Genomic DNA, 19,866 nt, shown 5'->3' with positions numbered 1-19,866 from the left:
AGCCTAGGCGACATAGTGAGATCTCCATTTCAAAGAGAATAAGAAAGAAATGCTAAAGGGAGTTCTTTATGATGACATAAAAGGGTATTAACAGTTACCTAAAGCCATAAGAGGAAATAACACTGGTAAAGGTTACTACACAAGTAAATACATAAACCAGTGTTATATTTTTGGTTTATAACACCTCTTTTACTTATATGATTTAAAAGGCAAATGCATGTAACAATAATTATGTCTGTGGTAATGGGCACACACATATAAAGATGTAACTTGTGATAATAACAATAGGAAGGAGGAGGATTGGAGATGCATACGAGCAGTGTTTGTATACTATTGAAATTAAATTGGTATTATTCAAACTAGGTCTTTATAAGTTTAAGGTGTTAATTGTAATCCCCAAAGTAACCATAAGTAAATTTAAAAATACACAAAACAGGAAAGGAGGGAATTAAAATGATGCACAAACAAAACAAAACAAAACAAAAACCCAAATTTTAGAAAGGCAATAATGGGCCGGGCGTGGTGGCTCATGCCTGTAATCCCAGCACTTTGGGAGGCTGAGGCGGGTGGATCCCCTGAGTTCAGGAGTTCAAGACCAGCTGGGCCAACTTGAGGAAAACCCATCTCTACTAAAGATATAAAAATTAGCCGGGCGTGGTGGCACGCACCTATAGTCCCAGCTACTTGGGAGGCTGAGGCAGGAGAATCACTTGAACCTGGGAGGCAGACGTTACAGTGAGCCGAGGCCACACCACTGCACTCCAGCCTGGGCAACAGAGTGAGACTCTGTCTCAAAAAAAAAAAAAATAAGTGAAAAAAAAATAAACAGGCAATGATGGAAGAATTTTTATTTTTATTTTTATTTTTTTGAGAGAGTCTTGCTCTGTCGCCAGGCTGGAGTGCAGTGGTGCGATCTCGGCTCACTGCAACCTCCGCCTCCCGGGTTCAGGCGATTCTCCTGCCTCAGCCTCCCGAGTAGGTGGGACTACAGGTGCATGCCACCACGTCCAGCTTATTTTTGTATTTTTAGTAGAGACGGGGTTTCATCTTCTTGGCCAGGATGGACTCAATCTCTTGACCTCGTGATCCACCCGCCTCAGCCTCCCAAAGTGCTGGGATTACAGGCGTGAGCCACTGTGCCCAGCCTAATGGAAGAATTAAAGAACAAAAAACAAGGCATATAGAAGACAAATAACAGCTGGGCATGGTGGCTCAGCCTGTAATCCCAGCACTTTGGGAGGCCGAGGCGGGCGGATCACAAGGTCAGGAGTTCGAGACCAGCCTGGCCAACATGGTGAAACCCCATCTCTACTAAAAATACAAAAATTAGCTGGGCATGGTGGTGGGCACCTGTAATCCCAGCTACTCGGGAGCCTGAGGCAGGAGAATGGTTTGAACCCAGGAGGTGGAGATTGCAGTGAGCCGAGATTGCACCATTGTACTTCAGCCTGAATGACGGGGCAAGACTCTGTCTCAAAAAAAAAAAAAAAAAAAAAAAAAAAAAAGGAAGACATATAACAAAATGGCAGAAGTAAATCCTTCTTTATCGAAATTGCATTAAATGTCAATGGATTACATTTTTCTCTATTTTATTTTTATTTATTTCTTCATTTAGAAACAGGGTCTCACTCTGTTGCCCAGTCTGGAGTGCAGTGATGGAATCTCAGCTCACTCCAACTTCTGCCTCCTGGGCTCAAGCAGTCCTCCCACCTCTGTCTCTGGAGTAGCTTGGACTGCAGGCATGCACCACCATACCCAGCTAAATTTTTCTCTTTAAAGGCAGAGATTGGCAGATTGGGGGGAAAAAAACCCACTGTATGCTATATTAAAGAGATTACTTCACCTTAAATATAAGGACACAAAGAGGTTGAAAGTAAAAGAATGGGAAAGGAGGTATATGATGGTTAATAGTGAGTGTCAACTTGATTGGATTGAAGGATGCAAAGTATTGATCCTGGGTGTGTCTGTGAGGGTGTTACCAAAAGAGATTAACATTTGAGCTAGTGGGCTGGGAAAGGCAGACGCACCCTCAATCTTGGGGCGGGGGGGGGGGACCATCTAATCAGCTGCCAGCGTGGCTAGACTATAAAGCAAGCAGAAAAACATGGAAAGACTAGACTGGCCTAGCTTCCTAGCCCACATCTTTCTCCTGTGCTGGATCCCTCAAACATCAGCCTCCCAAGTTCTTCAGTTCTGGGACTCAGACTTGCTTTCCTTGCTCCTCAGCTTGCAGATGCCCTATTGTGGGACCTTGTGATCGTGTGAGTTAATACTTAACTCCCCTTTAGAGGGACAGAACTAATCTAGAGAACCCTAATATAACATACCATGCAGATAATAACCAAAAGAGATCTGGTGTGACTATATTATTATTGGCAGACAGTATACACTTTAAGTTTTGAAAAAAAAGGTTATGAGATAAAAGGCATTGTATATTGATAAAAGTTTCAATCCAGCAGGAAGATATAATAATGATAAACACATATGTATATCTAACAATGGATTTCCACCATATATGAAGCAAAATTTGACAGAATTTAAGAGAGAGACAATTCTACAATAATGAAGACTTGAATACCCCACTTTCAATAATGGATAGGACAATCAGATAGAAGAGTAATAAGGAAATCAAGCACCTGAGCAACACTATAATCCAGTTAGAGGTAACAGACACAGAGTACTCAACAGCAGAACACAAGTTCTTCTCGAGTGCACATTGAATAGACCATATGTTAGGACACAAAGAAGTCTTAATTTTTCTTTTTTAAAGCTTAGGGGTGGGTGAGGGTGGGGAGCTCACCCTGAAGTACAAAGCTAATTATTTCACTTTCCACATCTGGTCTAGGATCTGGGTTAAGCAGGGTCCAGTGCAGTCTCTCTGGGCCCAGTATGGTTTAGAGAAATAGCAGAGGCGTGATCCTAAGAAGCAGTTTATTTCTTTGGCAGAGAAGGAGAGAGCCATTTGGGTAGTAGAGCTCAGAGGGATTTCCTCAGCTCTCTCCCAAGACCTCCCTTTTATCCCCATTAAGAACTTGGTACAAAGAGTTGGTCCAGGAAAATTCAGCTCATTCAATAATGACTTTTTAAAAAGGAAACTGGCACGGCAGATAATTTAAGTAAAACAGTGGAAGACAGCAGCAGAATTTAATGACTGGAGAGCACTTAATGGAATAGTGCTGCCATAGAACTGATGAAAATTGTGACTAAATTTCCTACCACTCAAAAAATTAAATTAAACAATAGCTTTACCATAAAGCACAAATTTAAGAACTCAGTGAAGAGATAAGACAACAAAAGGAGTTCAGATGCATTAGACATGTACATTCAGAATCAGAAAATAGTAGAAGTAAAATTTAAATATATCATGGAAAGGAAGACAGATTTGGAAGGCGACAAGATAGAATTTATACTGAACACAGTAATGGATATAGTGGATAGAAATGAGAAAAGCAAACAAATAGTTAAAAAGAATTGGAGAGAAAGTGAGATAGAAAACAGAAAAAGGTGTTTCAACATAGACAGTTTAGAGTGTCTGATTTTAAAAAGCTAAAATAGTGGAGCAAAGTAGATATTTAGAGATATAATTCAAGAAAACTTTCCAGGAATAACAGAAGATTTAAATTTGTATATTGAAAGAACATACCAGGCAAAAATGACCCAGAATGGTTAACAGTGAGATATATCTTAGTAAAGTAATTGGCCTTTAAAGAGAAAGAAAGAATTCTGTGGGCGGCCATACAAAAATACCTAGTCACTTACAAGGGCAAAAATAACAGGTTTGCCTCAGATTTTGCAAGTTTCAATGCCAGAGATAATGAACCAGTACCTTCAAAGAAATTCAAGAAAGGAAAAGGAGAACCAAGAAAGACAAAAGACTACTGAAAAAAAATTTGAACATTCAATAATATATTATGAGTGCAATATATTGCTGTGAGATAATTTTGTTTTCATGAGCACTTAAGGATACTACTAGAGTATGAACACAAGCAAGTAGATAACTGGGGAAATTAAGATAAAAGGTCTTGCGTTATTGAGTAAATTCAGTTTCTACAGGTAAGCCTAAAATGAAAGTAGAGATAAGAGTGAAAGGAAAAAAATATGCTCTGGTAACTAACAATACTGGAAGAGGAAAGGGGAAAGAAGATGGCATATAGAGTGACTTCCTTGTGCAATAACTGAAAATTAGAGGATGGTATCTCAAGCTGACAAATCAAGTAGTAGAAATATAAGCATATTTAACAAAACAAAGGTATTCTTGCAAACTGTAAAACTGTAGCAGTGCCCTTCAGTAGAGGACTGGTTAAATGGATTATGATTCATCTGTATGATAGAATACTTTACAGCCTTATAAAAGAACAGGGAAGGTGTCTATGCACTGACAGGGAGAGTGATCCACAATAAATTAAAAAGCAAGATGCAGAACAGGTTGTAAAATATGCTACCATTTATGTAAAATAAGTAGAAAAATAATATATGTTTCTATATATTTAATTTTTAAAACTCAGGAAGGGCTGGGCGCAGTGGCTCACGCCTGTAATCCCAGCATTTTGGGAGGCCGTGGCAGGCAGATCACCTGAGGTCGGGAGTTCGAGACCAGCCTGACCAACATGGAGACACCCCGTCTCTACTAAAAATACAAAATTAGCTGGGTGTGGTGGCCCATGCCTGTAATCCTAGCTACTTGAGAGGCTGAGGCAGGAGAATTGCTTGAACCCCGGAGGCGGAGGTTGCGGTGAGCCGATATCGCACCATTGCACTCCAGCAACAAGAATGGGCAACAAGAGATGAAACTCGAGAAAAGAAAAAAAAAACCTCAGGAAGGATACAATAGAAACTTTAAGATAAAAGTTACCATTTTGGGGTAGGGCTTGAGAGTGGTTGTATAAGGGGACACATAGAGGGTTGAATCATTCACTGTTATTTTCTTTCTTCCCTCCCTTCTTGTTTTTGAAATGTGAATGCATTACATATTCAAAGATTAGATTAATGAAAAAAATCAAACCAGACATCCCCCGAAAGTTCTGGTCCTCTATTAAATCTTAGACAAAACTTTGAGGTAGTTTTAGTTGGCATCTCTGCAAAGTCTCGTGGGATTTTCATTCTTTACCAGAATATAATCTTGTTACGTGTAGGCTTCCTGTATGAGGCCCTCAGACCCTGTAGGTGAAGAAAACACTTTTCCTTGAATGATCTTCCATTTCATCTAGACAGGCTCCATGTCCTTTCTTAATTTGTCTGTGACATAATCAGTAATTGATAAGGGTGGTCCTATATCATTAAGTGAAGGTCCATTTCTTATCCTGTTATGTAGGTTTCTTTATGAGATTAATCTTAGAAGGCATTGGGCTTCCATGATGAGTGATCATTTCCTTGTGAGTCAATATCTAATACTCATTTGCAGCTTAACTTGGTCAAAATAGAACTCTTGATAATGAATCTTAACTTCAGGGCTCTGTGAAACAGGAAACATGATTTTTTTTTTCAGTTAAGGAAAATGAGATATCAGAAGGTTATGACTTGTCAGAAGTTGCCCAGAAAATAAGAGTTAGGCAGGGGAGGATACAACCATGATTTCATGGTTGGGGCCTTGGCTCCCAGACAGTACCAATTGACTTAACCATTGACAGTATGTATCCTACCATGGTGACAGAGCACAGTGGATTGAATTGTTGGAGTTTCCCCCTCAAATGAGGCTAATTCATGTTTTGGACCTTATGCAGTTGTCCTTGCAAAGAGATGCTCAAATTCTCTCTCTCACACACACAGACACACACACACACATACACACACACACACACACACAGTGATTCTAATTTACATATATACATACAATGTGATCCTAATACACACACACAGCAATCCTAATTGCCAGTAATAAAATTGTTACCTTTTGTGTGTAATTTAAGGTAAATCGGAACGCTCATGAAGTGGCACTCATGACCTTGAACTCTGCTTTAGGTTATTTTTTCATAATAAATACAGTACAAGTATTCTGCAACATTTTCTAAAAGTTTTCTAAGTGTGTCGGCTCTAATGCATTCGTTGTATTGCATTTTTACCTTGGTTTCTAAGGCTATATTTGTAAAATGGAGATGATAATCTTTGCCTTCTTCACAGGATGGTAATGATTACTAAATGGGATAGTGGATGTGAACATACTCTTGTAAAACTGTAAAGTGCTTTACAAATACAGAGATGGTGGTGCTAGTGTTACATTAATTAGATCTTACCTCCTCCCCACATATTCATGCCATGCTATTATGTCCCTTGCAGATCCACTTTTTTCTAGTAATAAAGTTAGAAGAGTCCGTTATATACTTAACATTCCTTTGCATTAGCTATTTTCCTTCTGTTTCTTTTTCTGTCCATACCTTCATCTGAAATAAAGACTATTTTGAATAAGGATGTACACAGAATTTTGTAACGGACAGTAAATAAACAATACTGTAGAGATATAATTTAAAAACCCTTGTGAGTAAACAGGCTTTATAAACAGATCTGTGTTTTTTAATCCAGGTGTCACCCTATATTGGGTATGTGACCTTAGGAAAGTTATTTAATTTCTTGTAGGCACAGTGTTCTCATGTGTAAAGTGGGGCATACTATTTATCTTTTGAAGCTGTTGATGGCTAAATGAGATTCTTTTTACAAAGCACTTGGAACATTGCTTTCATAGAATTTAATCTACCCAAATTTCTTCAAACAGACCAATTCTAGTTTAAACATAATCATCACTTGATATTAATAGTTTTTACTATTTTGGTTCTAGTCCTTTTTTTAAAGTAAGTTACATTGGTAAAGATCAGAAATTTAAGATTCATAATTGTTTTAGATACTTGCATTTTACTCACTGGAATGAAAAATGGGAGAAGTAAATCACATAACAGTGTGCATTATTTTACTTCTGTTTATTTGTGTGTATGGGAACCTCAGAGTTCATCAGATATTTTAAAAATAGTATGCATTTATTTAGTATATTTTACAATTACTTACTATATGCTTTGCATTACTATTAGGCTTTGGAATACAGAGGTAAAAAAGATAGTTCATGCCTGTACTGAAAGTCATCATTTGTTCAAGGAGACAAAAAACTAATTATAATATCAGAAGTACTATTATAGATGAATGCACAGGGAGCTTTGGGAAGCCAGAGCGGGTGCTTCCCGCCTCTTCAAGATAGGGGCAGTGTACTGAATGTGCTTCCCAGGGAAGGTGACAGCTGAGTCAAGTCTACAAAGAGCCAGACTTGGAGCGTGAAGCCTTCTCTTCCAGGCTAAGGAAATGAAGTTCATATTAAGATGATGAAGAGCCATGAAATGCTTTTATTTAGAGCAAGATGAGCAGATTCAGAATTTCTGATAATTACTGGTAGCATACCTGCAAGCAGTGGGAGCAGCATCAATTTTACCACCCTCGACATGGCTACTATTTAACACCTGCTGTGTCTCTGACTTGTATATATATTATCTCATTTAATCCAGCACCCCTTAAATTAGATATTATTGCCATTATACACATAAGGAAACACAGGGCTAGAGGTTAATAGAGGAGTGAGTGACTGGATATGCAAGAGAGAATATGTTTGATTACCTTCCATTTCACCTGGTGATTCTAAAGAGAGATGATTTATTGATCCTCAGTCTTGATTTTCCTGTTTTATATTGTGAACATTTTACTGAATTTGATATGATTTTAGAATCTAAAGATAACGTATGTTCCCTGCAAGACAGATTTTACCCCAGATCTGTCATTTCATCTGGTGCCCAATCCAGGGAACTCTGGTTTATTCTAACACTAGAGGGAAAAAATGGCTATGTTAGACTCACTGAAAGAGAACATTCCAGTCTCCACTGTAGAACTGCATCTTTTCTAGAGCATATCACCTTAATAATTTTTATCCCTATCCTTTAGAACACTTACAGGATATAAACCACTTTGCTCCCCCTTCTACCTCCTTTTCTTCTTAATTATCTTAAGTAAATATTTGAAATGATACCTCATTGGGATATGAAATGTTTTACTTGTGTAATTGTTAAAATCTCATATGTAACTTAGGACCTGGCTTTTCTAGTAGTTTGAAACTAGGTTTTTTCCATGTTTGTGCTCCATGTTTATGTGGTATATTGAAGCAAAAGAGTAAGAGGTTATAGTATTTTAAAGTTAAAAAAAAAAAACCCTGATTATTAATCCCACCAGTCTTCGTTAGCTTTCTAAATGCTGTCAAAATTGGCCATTGACCTTCATCCTTAGTTCTTTCATTGAAAATAGAAATGTAATAGAGTGAGAACTCACTTAAAAAAATAAAATAAAATAGAAATAAAGTATCACTTCTTTCATGGAAATGTGGTATAATTATTTAAATGAATTTTTAAAAATACTTGTACATAACTAAAAGTGGTATTGCAAAGATAGCATGTGTATAATTTTAACTTGCTATACTCACCTTTTATTCTTTTTATTTCAGCTCAATCTGAAATTGAAGTGTCTGTCTCTGCAAGGAATATCAGAAGGCTACTAAGTTTCCAGCGATATCTTAGATCTTCACGCTTTTTTCGTGGTACTGCGGTTTCAAATTCCCTAAACATTTTAGATGATGATTATAATGGACAAGCCAAGGTGTGTATAGTTTTTTTAAGAAAACATTAATTTTTGATAAGTTTACTGAAGGCCTTTATTCCCCATACAGTAATGATTTATAGAGTCTTTTTCTCTGTCTATGAAAAGCAGTTGAGCCTATTTTCCAGGTTTTTTTCTTTAGAGCAGCTGTTTGTTTTATAATTAGACATTACAGAGCAAGGGAAATTTCTGAAATAACTAAAGTAGTGACAATGTTTTCATTATTATTATAACATTACGTAACAAGGAGATCAATAGAACATTAAACTATAAGATCTCACAGAATTGTAATGCTGGGAAGACTCTTAGAGATTACCTGATCTAATCATGTCCGTATTCCATCAATAAAGAAACTGAGTTCAAGAGAGCACGAGGGACTTGTTTGCGCTCACCCAGCTGGTTAGAGGTAAACCCAGCACAGAAAGTTAGGTCTCTCTCTCTTTTTTTGTGTGTGTGTGTATTAATAACATCTTTTCACAAAGGTCTCGTGACTTTCAGTCAAATGAGTCTTCATAGTCTCTTGCATTGAGAGAGATTTTTGAGGGTTTAGATGTATCATAGTTAAACTTGTTGATTGTGAGCATTATTTACTTCCTCTTTATATAATTTAAAAGAAATGTCTTACTGAACATCAGGGTTAAATGAGCTTGTTTTTAACCAAATGAGGATTTTAAATAATATTAAATTTCCAATGTATTTTAAGTTATATTTGACTTAATATTTACAGACCAGATTCTTGAGTTTGTGTAGATAAGTTTTTAAGTTGTGTAGGTAAAGCTGGAGTGTCTTCTTTACAATTACATGAAAGTGAAAAAAATTACTTCCCTGTTTAGTAAAAGAAATCAGTGGAAAGTGTTCATGCCTGCTTTAAATGTTAAAACGTTTACAAGTTCTGCCTTTTAGAATGAGAATATTGATCTCTATGTCATTTGTTGTTATTAGTACTGTTATAATTAATGATTTCTACTAGTAGTATCTTAGTGTTGCTCATGTCAGTGTATTCATAAATGTATACAACAGTGAACTTTTGGATATAAAATATAAGTTTTTTTCTAGAAAAAGTCCACAAAATGTTCAGGTTAAGAATGTATGGTATAAAAATATTTGGTTTTTAGGGCCTTTGTGGGATTTACTTGCTTGGCTGAAGTACACATTATCCTAAAAGTTAATGTAGTAAATTGTGTTATTTTATAAGCATATTTAGATAATATAAATACATATCCATAAGTTAGAAGTGTTTTTTTAAAAACTGAATAACAAATAATTTAAGCATGGTGTGGTATCGGTGTCAGATGCCTAGGTTCTAGAAACAGACTACCTAATTTAAGATCCCAGCTCTATCACTTTATAGCTGAGCAAGTTAGTTATTTTTTGCTTGTTTCTACGTCCCTAAAATGAGAATTGAAAACAATGCCTGGGCCGGGTGCAGTGGCTCATGCCTGTAATCCTAGCACGTTCGGAGGCCAAGGTGGGAGAATCACTTGAGTCCAGGAGTTTGAAACCAGCCTGGGCAGCATGGTGAGACCTTGTCTCTACAAAAAAAAAAAAAAAAATTAGCCAGGTATGGTAACACATGCTTGTAGTCCCAGCTTCTCGGGAGGCTGAGACAGGAGGATTGCTTGAGCCCAGGAGGTCATGGCTGCAGTGAGCCGTCTTGTTTGTGCCACTGCATTCCAGCCTTGGTGACAGTGAGTGTGAGACCCTGTCTCAAAGAAAAAAGAAAACAACATCTGATAGTGTTGTTCTTAGTAATAAAAGAGTGAGTAACTTATAACAGTACCTGGAATATAGTAAATACTCAGTAGTGTCACTTATTTTTATTAGATTGTTTGCAATTTAGTTTCTAAACCATACAACATTTGAACCACACTTCTGTGATGTTAAGTGATACTAGAATTCTTAAAGGTTTGCAAGACTGTAGCAATAAGCTGGGAAACATAACCTTCCTGTGCATTCATTAATTGAAAAACAAAATAATGTTTCATTTTTCAAATGGAGTTTATCCCTTTGGCATTTTTTTGGAGCCAGTTGAGAAAGTCATGATTAAAAGAAAAATGATACTTGTATTTTTTAAAGTAAATCAATCACTTTACATTTTCTTTAACTTCTCTATGGAATATCTCCAAAAGACAATGTTATTGAAATTAAATTACAGTAGAAATGTTTGGTTTTCATTTCAGTGTATGCTGGAAAAAGTTGGAAATTGGAATTTTGATATCTTTCTATTTGATAGACTAACAAATGGTAAGTGAAGAATTTGACTTGCTCAAGTTAATGTAGTCTAGATTACTGCATTGATGGTGCAGCCGCTGGTGCGTTGCTTTCATTTACTGTACTAAGGTTGTGAGCCCTCTGCTGGAAGAGAGTGTATTAGTCCATTTTCACGCTGCTGATAAAGACATACCCGAGACTGGGTAATTGAGAAAAAGAGGTTTAATGGACTCATAGTTCCATGTGGCTGAGGAGGCCTCACAATCATGGTGGAAGGTGAAAGGCACATCTCTTACATGTCGGCAGGCAAGAGAGAAATGAGAGCCAAGCAAAAGGGGAAACCCCTTATGAAATCATCAGATCTCGTTAGACTTATCCACTACCACAAGAACAGTGTGGGGGAAAGCACCTCCATGATTCAATTGTCTCCCACCGGGTCCCTCCCACAACACATGGGAATTATGGGAACTACAATTCAAGGTGAGATTTGGCTGGGGACACAGCCAAACCATATCAGGGAGCATCATTTTTTTCTCTTTTTAAGTGACTTTTCTAAAAGCCTACAGAATCAATCTCATAATTTTATGTTTTGATTATTGTCCTTAAAAGTAATCAAATCATCATTATCATCATCATCATCGTGACTTGGTGGATTGGTTGGCAATTGCCGCTGCTATTATTAATAATAACCCAAAGTAAACATTATTATCTCATGTTTTTTATTTTTATTTTTTGGTTTCTTTTAGATTGTGGCCATTTATAATCACATCTGATGTTGTATGCCTGTTTCCTGACCAAAGCAGTGGTTCCTTGCTTTCAGATAGGGAATGGGGAAGAGCTGTAGCTTCTTTAAGAGCGTTTATCAGAATCTACAGAGTATGGGTGGTTTGGGGGAAAATGCCCACAGGTGATTCTAATCACTCATGAGTTTAGTTTGGTTCTGGATGGAGGGGTCATGTTTTCTTATTCTCTTTGGGGACAGAAACATGTTCTGTAGGAAAAGGAACAGGGAATCACTCTTATTTAGGATAAAATTGCGGGCATAATTATTGGTGGTACAATTGAGGACCACTAAACCTTAGGCAGTTCTACCTTTTAGTATATTTTTATTTGGGTAGCTTTTCTAGAAATACAATTTCCTTTATCAATAAAGTGTTCATTTCCATTTCCATTTTTAAAAAAGTTCCTTCATGCCTGTTTTTTTTTTTTGTTGTTGTTGTTTTGTTTTGTTTTTTTTTGTAACACAACTAAGCATCTCTTATTTGAAATATTTTGTTGATTTGTGTTCTTATTCACTGGTAAAAGCAGTTCAGCTAGGCTGGGCATGGTGGCTCATGCCTGTAATCCCCGCACTTTGGCAGGCCAAGGCTGGTGGATCACATGAGGTCAGGAGTTTAAGACCAGCCTGGCCAACATGGCAAAACCCCATCTCTACTAAAAATACAAAAATTGACTGGGTGTGGTGGTGCATGTCTCTAATCCTAGCTACATGGGAGGCTGAGGCAGGAGAATTGCTTGAATCTGGGAAGCGGAGGTTGCAGTGAGCTGAGATCGCGCCATTGCACTCCAGCCTGGGCAATAGAGCGAGACTCTGTCTCAAAAAAAAAAAAAAAAGCAATTCAACTAATGTTTTGCCCCAGAGCTGAAAGTACACTGAGAGGAAGTCAGTGCTGACTTTAGAATAATGAAATCACTGCTGTACTTTGAAATCACCTGCTTTTTCTTATTGCTTTGGAATGAAGCTCCTTTGATAAGGATGCCAAATATGTAAAATGAACAAATAAATTACAACTTTATTTTTCTTGAGAATCAATGTGGGTCTTTTAGTATCACTCCATTATTCTCTGTAAGCTGTATGGCAATGCCTAGTGGAAATACCTTTGTCTATACCTTCTGTTTGCTTATGCAGTGTTGACAGAAAATAAACTGGACTGATCCTAGGCAAAATTGTGAAGACAGTGAAGTTTGTCTTTATCAGCAGAGCCACCCTCCTGCCTCCCTGCCTTTTTATTCCTCCCCTTTGCTATCTCTCTTCTACTTTTCCTTTGCCCTTGGTGATTAAGTGTTCTGTTCTTCTCCCTGCCCCCACCTTGGCCCGTACACACAGGAAAGGCTCTGATATCATTTACACAGTTAGCCTTCCCTTGGCCCTTCTCCTTTTTGAAAATATAGGTAGTGAAATATCAGGTGGCCCACCTTCTTCTTGCTCAGGGAAATTCCCCTTTCCTAACTTAACACAAATATTATTTTAGGTATTATCTCAAGACAAATATAGATGAAACAATGCCACTCTTAACACTTTCAAGGTTTAGCCTTACATAAACTCTCACAGCTCATAGCCTATTATTAGTCTACTGGGACACTTGTCACTCATTGAAATAGTTGATTGTTCTTCTCTAAATTTTATTTTTAAAAAGTACATACTCTGCTAGTTGGGGGCATGGTGATGAAAGCGGCGTGAGCTCAGCAGTGCACTGGATGGGCAGAAGAAATAGCCAGCGGTCCACAGTAGTTAACTAAGCACTTCGCTTTCCTTTTGATCACCTCACTCTTTGAATGGGATTTGTGGACAGGGTGGCTAACTAGTTTCCCCTTAGGGTTCATTCCAGATCATTAGGGTTTAGTAGAAACCACTCATGGTTAGCTACCCACCTTTGATTTTAGAGGTGGAGATTTATACATTCAGTTAACTACAGCTATTCAAAAGCTCAGGAATTTTCTACTTAAAGAGATGTTATTGGGGAACAAATGGGCAGAAAAAAATTCCTTTAGATTATATTATATAATGAGAATGGCTTTCCTTTTAAAACTGCTTCACCTGAAATGAATTCTGGATAACATACATTCATGGTATCCAAGTGTATAGTTTTCCCTTCTTGCTTATTGATCCAATGCTTTCTTGTGTTTCTTATGCTGGTAATTTCCCAGTTGATATTGGGGGAAGAACAGCAAGGCAGAGGAGGAAGCAAAATGCAGTGATTCGTGCCAAGACAAATGGTTCCCAGCTTGTCTGCTACAAGGAGGGAAGTAGTTATTGTCTGGTAGGATGCATTTGGAGTTCCTTTTGTAGGATTGAGGGAGTTAAGTGATGCGACATAGCAAAAGCTTGTCACTCCTAAAGCCACCTGGTTCATGAGGACACTAGCTGCCAGGCCTGCGTTGTCAGGGTGGCCTACTCCTTCCAACCAGATCCCATCTGGGATCACCTTCTAAAAATGATTGAGGACCACTCTTTCATAGGCAGTTCTATCTTTTGATATATTTTTATGTGGGAAGCTTTTCTAAAAATACAATTTTCTTTTTCAAGAAAGTATTTGTTTCCATTTCCATTTTTTAAAAAGTTCTTCTGTGCCTGGTTTTTGTTTAACACAACTGAGCATCTCTTGTTTTGAAATATTTTGTTGACTTGTGTTCTTACTCACTGGTATTATAATCCTCAGTTGGTATCTTGCATGCAGCTTTTCAATTACATATGGGTAGTACACTTTTAAGAGACTGGTTCTTGTCAGATTCCTTTGGTGGGGACATTACATGTGTTTCTTCACTGCACTTTGCCTGAATTCCAAAAGAGGGTATTTTCCCATTAGATTGTAGCTTTCTTAAAACTTATTCTACATCCTAGAAATGGGTAATTTGTTTTGTTACATTTGAAAAACAATTTGGAGAACCTTATGATAGTCTAAATATACAGAGAATGAATAAACATTCTAAAATATTTATATACTTGAAGATGGTTGTTACAGCAATAGCAACAGACACGTTGTTCACTTCTTCAGAAATGGCTCCACACCACATGGACTCGTGTTTGTACCAATAGAGCATATCAGGACCTGAACACATTTTAACATTTAATTTATTTAAAATGTAAGATTTGAAATGTTTTTTTCTTTCCACATGAAGGTGATACGTCAGGTAGTTTTTAAAAATAGTCTCTTTTGGCCTGCCACATCTTTTCTGTCATTGCTTATGCAAATAATGCTCCAATTAATGTACTTTTTCATCAGCTGTGGTCTTTTGTTGGCAGTTGGTTAGGCAGTTTTAGATAACAAGGTTAACCAAACAGTCCTTTATTATCCTTCATAAATATTATTATTATAAATTTTCAATTTGGGACTAGTATGTCTTTTATACATTTTTGTAAGAGTCATCATAGACTAGAGAATACTAGAATCATGTATTTTATTGCATTATCTGAATGTTGGCAGTAATTTATAAGTCTATGTGAAGGATGTAGTCTACTTAAAATAGACTTTTTAATATGTAGCCTATTTAAAATGTGGTCTATTTAATTGTTAAAATAATATAGTATATGTGTCCTATGGAAGTTTACAAAACTGAGAAGTATAATAGGAGGTATAAAAAATGGAGAGTTACACCATGGAAGGGAAAACGAAACATCATAAAAATGGTAGTTTTTCCAAATTTAATTTCTATTCTTGGTATGACTCCACTTGTTAGTGACAAAGGAGTGGACGTTGAGGACGAAAACAGTCCCCATCGCGTGTAGCAGCTCTTTCCAAAAACTCGGCTCTGTAGGGGGATGGAGCAGGTGAAACTGGAGGGGGCCAGGAGAGGCTGTGATTCTTTATTGTTTCAGAGATGAGAGAATCTAGAGCATGTCTGAATGCTGATGCTTGTTGAGACAATATAGAAAAGAGAGAGAGATTGGTGGGGTGGGGTGGGGATAGTTGTACCTGATAGAACAAGGAATATCTCTGAGGAGGTGTGGATGGATTGGCTTTTGAAAGAAAGGGAAACTTGGCCAGGCGTGGTGGCTCACGCCTGTAAATCCCAGCACTTTGGGAGGCCGAGGCAGGCGGATCACAAGGTCAGGAGTTCGAGACCAGCCTGGCCAACAAAGTGAAACCCTGTCTCTACTAAAAATACAAAAAATTAGCCGGGCTTGGTGGCGGGTGCCTGTACTCCCTGCTACTCGGGAGGCTGAGGCAGGAGAATTGCTTGAACTCAGGAGGTGGAGGTTGCAGTGAGCCAAGATCGCACCATTGTACTCCAGCCTAGGTGACAGTGCCGGACTCCATCTCAAAAAAGAAAGAAAAGGAAACTTGAGGGCTTGTATTATTTCTGTGACATATGAGGCTGTGGAGAATGAGGGGGTGGATGGGAAGTAAGTATGTTGAAAGTTTAAGAAGAGCATAAAAGGCTTGAAAATAGGCATTTTAAAACGTGAAAGAGCCATTTCACTGGAAAAACAATATGATTGCTGGGCAGTGTTGACTATGAGTTTATAGTGATATTCTGCCTAGTTTTGTGATTCCCCCTCCCCACCCCCCCAAGCAACTCTCAGATTTTCTGCAGCTACTCTGGAAAAGCAAGTGGCTGAGTTCAGAGTTTTTAATCCTGATGATCTTGAGGTCATTGATGTCTCCTCCTAACCCTGTATGGATGAGAATAGATACATTCTCCACCTAACAAGGCTGCAGCCGAGGAAGTGTGCTCTGGGGCAGTCAGTTTCAGTGAAAGCAAGGTGGCAGAGGCAACGTCAGGAGGGAGGTCAGGTGCAGCCACACTGAATTAGGTTACTATGTGGGACAATTTTAAAAGTTTTCTATTGTCTATTCTCATTATTTTGGTGTCTTTAAAAAATTAATCTATTTGAAAATGTCTAGTTTTCAGTTCTTTGGTTGTGGAAAAGTAAAACAAAAATTAAATTTTTCTTATAATGAAACAAAGATGTGACATATAAAGTTCATAACTGGTAAGAAGATGCATATTTTTGATAGACAAAAAGTGGGAATTATTACTCTTTCCATGTTTTATATTCAAAATCTGTATTTCAAAGCATAATATAATTGTGTTGACTTGTATTTCCTACTAATGTAATGTCTCTTCTTTCTTTTTAGGAAATAGTCTAGTAAGCTTAACCTTTCATTTATTTAGTCTTCATGGATTAATTGAGTACTTCCATTTAGATATGATGAAACTTCGTAGATTTTTAGGTAAGTGATTCTAACCCATTAACAGTAACAAGATTTACATTTATACAAGAACCTGTTTAAGTTTTATCTCAGTTATATCGGTTAGCTATTGCTCTATAACAAACCAGCCAAAATTAGTGGCTTAAAACAACACACAGTTATTTAGCTCTTGCATCTGTGGGGCTGTTAAATGCTTCTTTTGGTCTGGTCTGGGTGAGCTCATTTGTGCACCTGCAGACAGCAACAGGTGGGCTGCATGTTGGTTTTGTAGAGACCTCAGCTAGGATACCAGGCCTCACCCATCTCGGCTCTACATAGTCTTCTGTTAAATTTAAAAGAAGCAGAGGAGTTTGGCACCATAATAGATTTACATTAAAAACAAAAAATTATTTATTTTACAATTAGCTGAGCTTGTTCAAACAGTAGTGGCAGGTTTCCGAGAGAGGTGATATCCCCAGGTCTCTGGAGCCCTGGGCTCAGAATCGGCCCACCTTCACTTCTGCAGCAAGTGGCCACAGCAAGTCAGACCAGGGATGCACTACACCTGTTGGTGCAAAGGCTGCAAAGTCACAGAGCCACAGATACAGGAAATTGTGAATACTTGATTTCATTTTGCAATGTTCCTTACATTGGCCACAGATTGCTGACAAAGATGACACAATTTCTGTACTTTTCTAAATTTTTGAAGGCTAAAACTTTAAAAGAGCAGGTATATTGCAGTTAGGTTTCTTCTTTTTCTGACCCCTAAAATCTCTTTGACGGTAGGCTTTAAAGATTATTTGGGGCCAGGTGTGGTGGCTCACACCTGTAATCCCAGCACTTTGGGAGGCTGAGGCGGGTGGATCACGTGAGGCCACGAGTTGGAGACCAGCTTGGCCAACATGGCAAATACCCCATCTCTACTAAAAATACAAAAAAATTACCCAGGCATGGTGGTGCACACCTGTAATCCCAGCTGCTCAGGAGGCTGAGGCACAAGATATCAACTCTAGTCTTCCTTCTTGTAATAGGCACCAGTTTCTCCTAGTTGGTTCTACCTGAGGAAGGAATTCATGATTCCTGGTAAAGTCTTTGTCCGTCCTTTAGGTGGATAGGAGAACTTCTGAGAAAGTCCTCTCCTGCATTTGCTGTTCCGAGTTTGAAGTCCAAAGCAGCATATTTTGGGGTCTGATTTTCTGACCCTCATTGTGATATTTCATATAGTGCCCAGATCAAGAGATAGCTTAATTTGTAATTTATTTTTGGTTATATACAATTTTGCTTATATACAGCAAAAAGATTACAACTTAATGAAGGTTCACATAATGATTAGCATTTTATAGCAATAAAGTCTTTTAAATTAAGGTGTATACATCTTTTTTTTTTAAAGACATAATGTTATTGTACACTTAATAGACTATAGTGTAAACATAGCTTTTGTATGCACTGGGAAACCCAAAATTTTGACTTGCTATATTGCAATATTCACTTTATTTTAGTAGTCTGGAACTTAACACTAAATATCTCACTGGTATGTCTATACTTAATAGTGAGAGACCATCATATTGATTTGATATCCTTTTTAAAATCTTTCAATTTTAAGTAGAGAGAAATTACAAATTATTCAGGAAGTAATTTATTACTGTAGGAAAATGGTAAAACTGTGGAACTATAAAATAAGTTAAGATGTTGCTGGTGGGGACATTTAATATTTCATACATGCTGGGCATGGTGGCTCACGCCTGTAATCCCAGCACTTTGGGAGGCTGAGGCAGGTGGATCACTTGAGGCCAGGAGTTCAAAACCATCCTGGCCAACATGGTGAAACCCCCGTCTCTACTAAAAATACAAAAATTAGTCGGGTGTGGAGGCATGTGCCTGTAATCCTACCTACTCGGGAGGCTGAGGCAGGAGAATTACTTGAACCCAGGAGGCAGAGGTGAGATTGAGAGAGAGAGAGTGAGCCGAGATCGCGCCACTGTACTCCAGCCTGGGCAACAGAATGAGACTCTGTCTCAAAAATAATAATAATAATTAATATAACCATTTTTGCTAATCTGCAACTGCTTTATCTAGGTAAACAGAAGCCTGTGTGACTCTACAGATAGAATTTTGCAGTAAATTCTCAAGTTTATAATTAATATAGTGTGAGTAGCCCCAGTAGCTATACTGGCAATTATAAACATGCATATCCCCACTTTGCACATTGTTCATATGAATACTTGGCTGTTTATCCCTTCATCCTGTTGCCGCTAATGTGGAAGCCACTAGAACAGGTTTATGAGAGAATTAAGCCTTAAAGCCATAAGGAATCCATTGGCTTCAATGGGTTATCTTCTGTGCAGCATATCTGGAATGGCTTCGGCTCTATACTGTCCTTGGGAGAATTGAGAAAATAATAACTCAGGTGTTTTTAGTTAGTTAGTTTGTTTGTTTGAGACAGGGTCTCACTATATTGCTAAGGCTGGAATGCAGTGGCATGATCATGGCTCACTGCAACCTCAACTTCCCAAGCTCCAGCCAGCCTCCCACCTCATCCAGGCTGAGGCAGGAGAATCACTTGAACCTGGGAGGTGGAGATTGCAGTGAGCCAAGATCACGCTACTGCACTCCAGCCTGGGCAACAGGGCGAGACTCCATCTCAGAAAAAAAAAAAAAAAAAAAGCCTCAATATCAAGAATGTACAGCCAAATGAAGAGCTAGAAATATTAACTCAGACTTCTACTTAGAACTCTGGCAAAAAAAAAAAAAAAAACACAAAAAAACAGATAAATTTATTACATAGGGCTTTTGAAAAGCTTTTTCTTTTGGAGAGTCTTGCTCTGTCACCTAGGCTTGAGTGCAGTGGCGTGATCATGGCTCACTGCAGCCTCAACCTCTCGGCTCATGCGATCCTCCCACCTCAGCCTCCCGAGTAGCTAGGAATATAGGTGTGCACCACCACACCAGACTACATTTTTATTTTTAGTAGGGACAAGGTCTTGCTAATGGCCTAGGCTGGTCTCAAACTCCTGGCCTCAAGCAATCCTCCAGCCTCGGCCTCCCAAAGTGCTGGAATTACAGGTGTGAGGCAGCACACCTGGACTTGAGAAACTTTTTAATGTGTATTAATTATAAGTAGTAT

The 19,866-nt window shown here is 38.0% G+C and overlaps 2 protein-coding genes across 17 annotated transcripts in view; one reads left to right on the top strand and one right to left on the bottom strand.

The window, feature by feature from the left end:
* Nucleotides 1-19,866, bottom strand: part of MTFR1 (mitochondrial fission regulator 1) — a 127,861-nt gene that overhangs the window by 14,941 nt on the left and 93,054 nt on the right. The window contains exon 9 of one of the 4 annotated variants that reach the window (XR_010159248.1): nt 14,250-14,382. The exons of the other annotated variants lie outside the window; for them this stretch is intronic. The gene's annotated coding sequence lies outside the window, so the exon portion shown is untranslated. Of the gene's footprint in view, nt 1-14,249; nt 14,383-19,866 lie in introns of those variants that run through there. 4 annotated transcript variants of the gene reach the window in all.
* The window catches only part of PDE7A (phosphodiesterase 7A), a 126,538-nt gene that overhangs the window by 87,927 nt on the left and 18,745 nt on the right, over nt 1-19,866 (top strand). For all 13 annotated transcript variants that reach the window (XR_010159246.1, XM_063816332.1, XM_063816331.1 and 10 more), the window contains 3 exons: nt 8,465-8,616; nt 10,797-10,860; nt 16,689-16,784. Coding sequence is in view for 12 of the 13 variants with exons in the window: in XM_063816332.1 (XP_063672402.1) it covers nt 8,465-8,616; nt 10,797-10,860; nt 16,689-16,784 (312 nt within the window). In the remaining variant the exon portion in view is untranslated. The remainder of the gene's footprint in view (nt 1-8,464; nt 8,617-10,796; nt 10,861-16,688; nt 16,785-19,866) is intronic.

The sequence above is a fragment of the Pan troglodytes genome, chromosome 7, assembly GCF_028858775.2.
Source record: "Pan troglodytes isolate AG18354 chromosome 7, NHGRI_mPanTro3-v2.0_pri, whole genome shotgun sequence".
NCBI classification, from domain to species: Eukaryota; Metazoa; Chordata; class Mammalia; order Primates; family Hominidae; genus Pan; species Pan troglodytes.
Note: the sequence above shows the minus strand (reverse complement) of the source record. Positions and strands in the feature narration are given on the sequence as shown.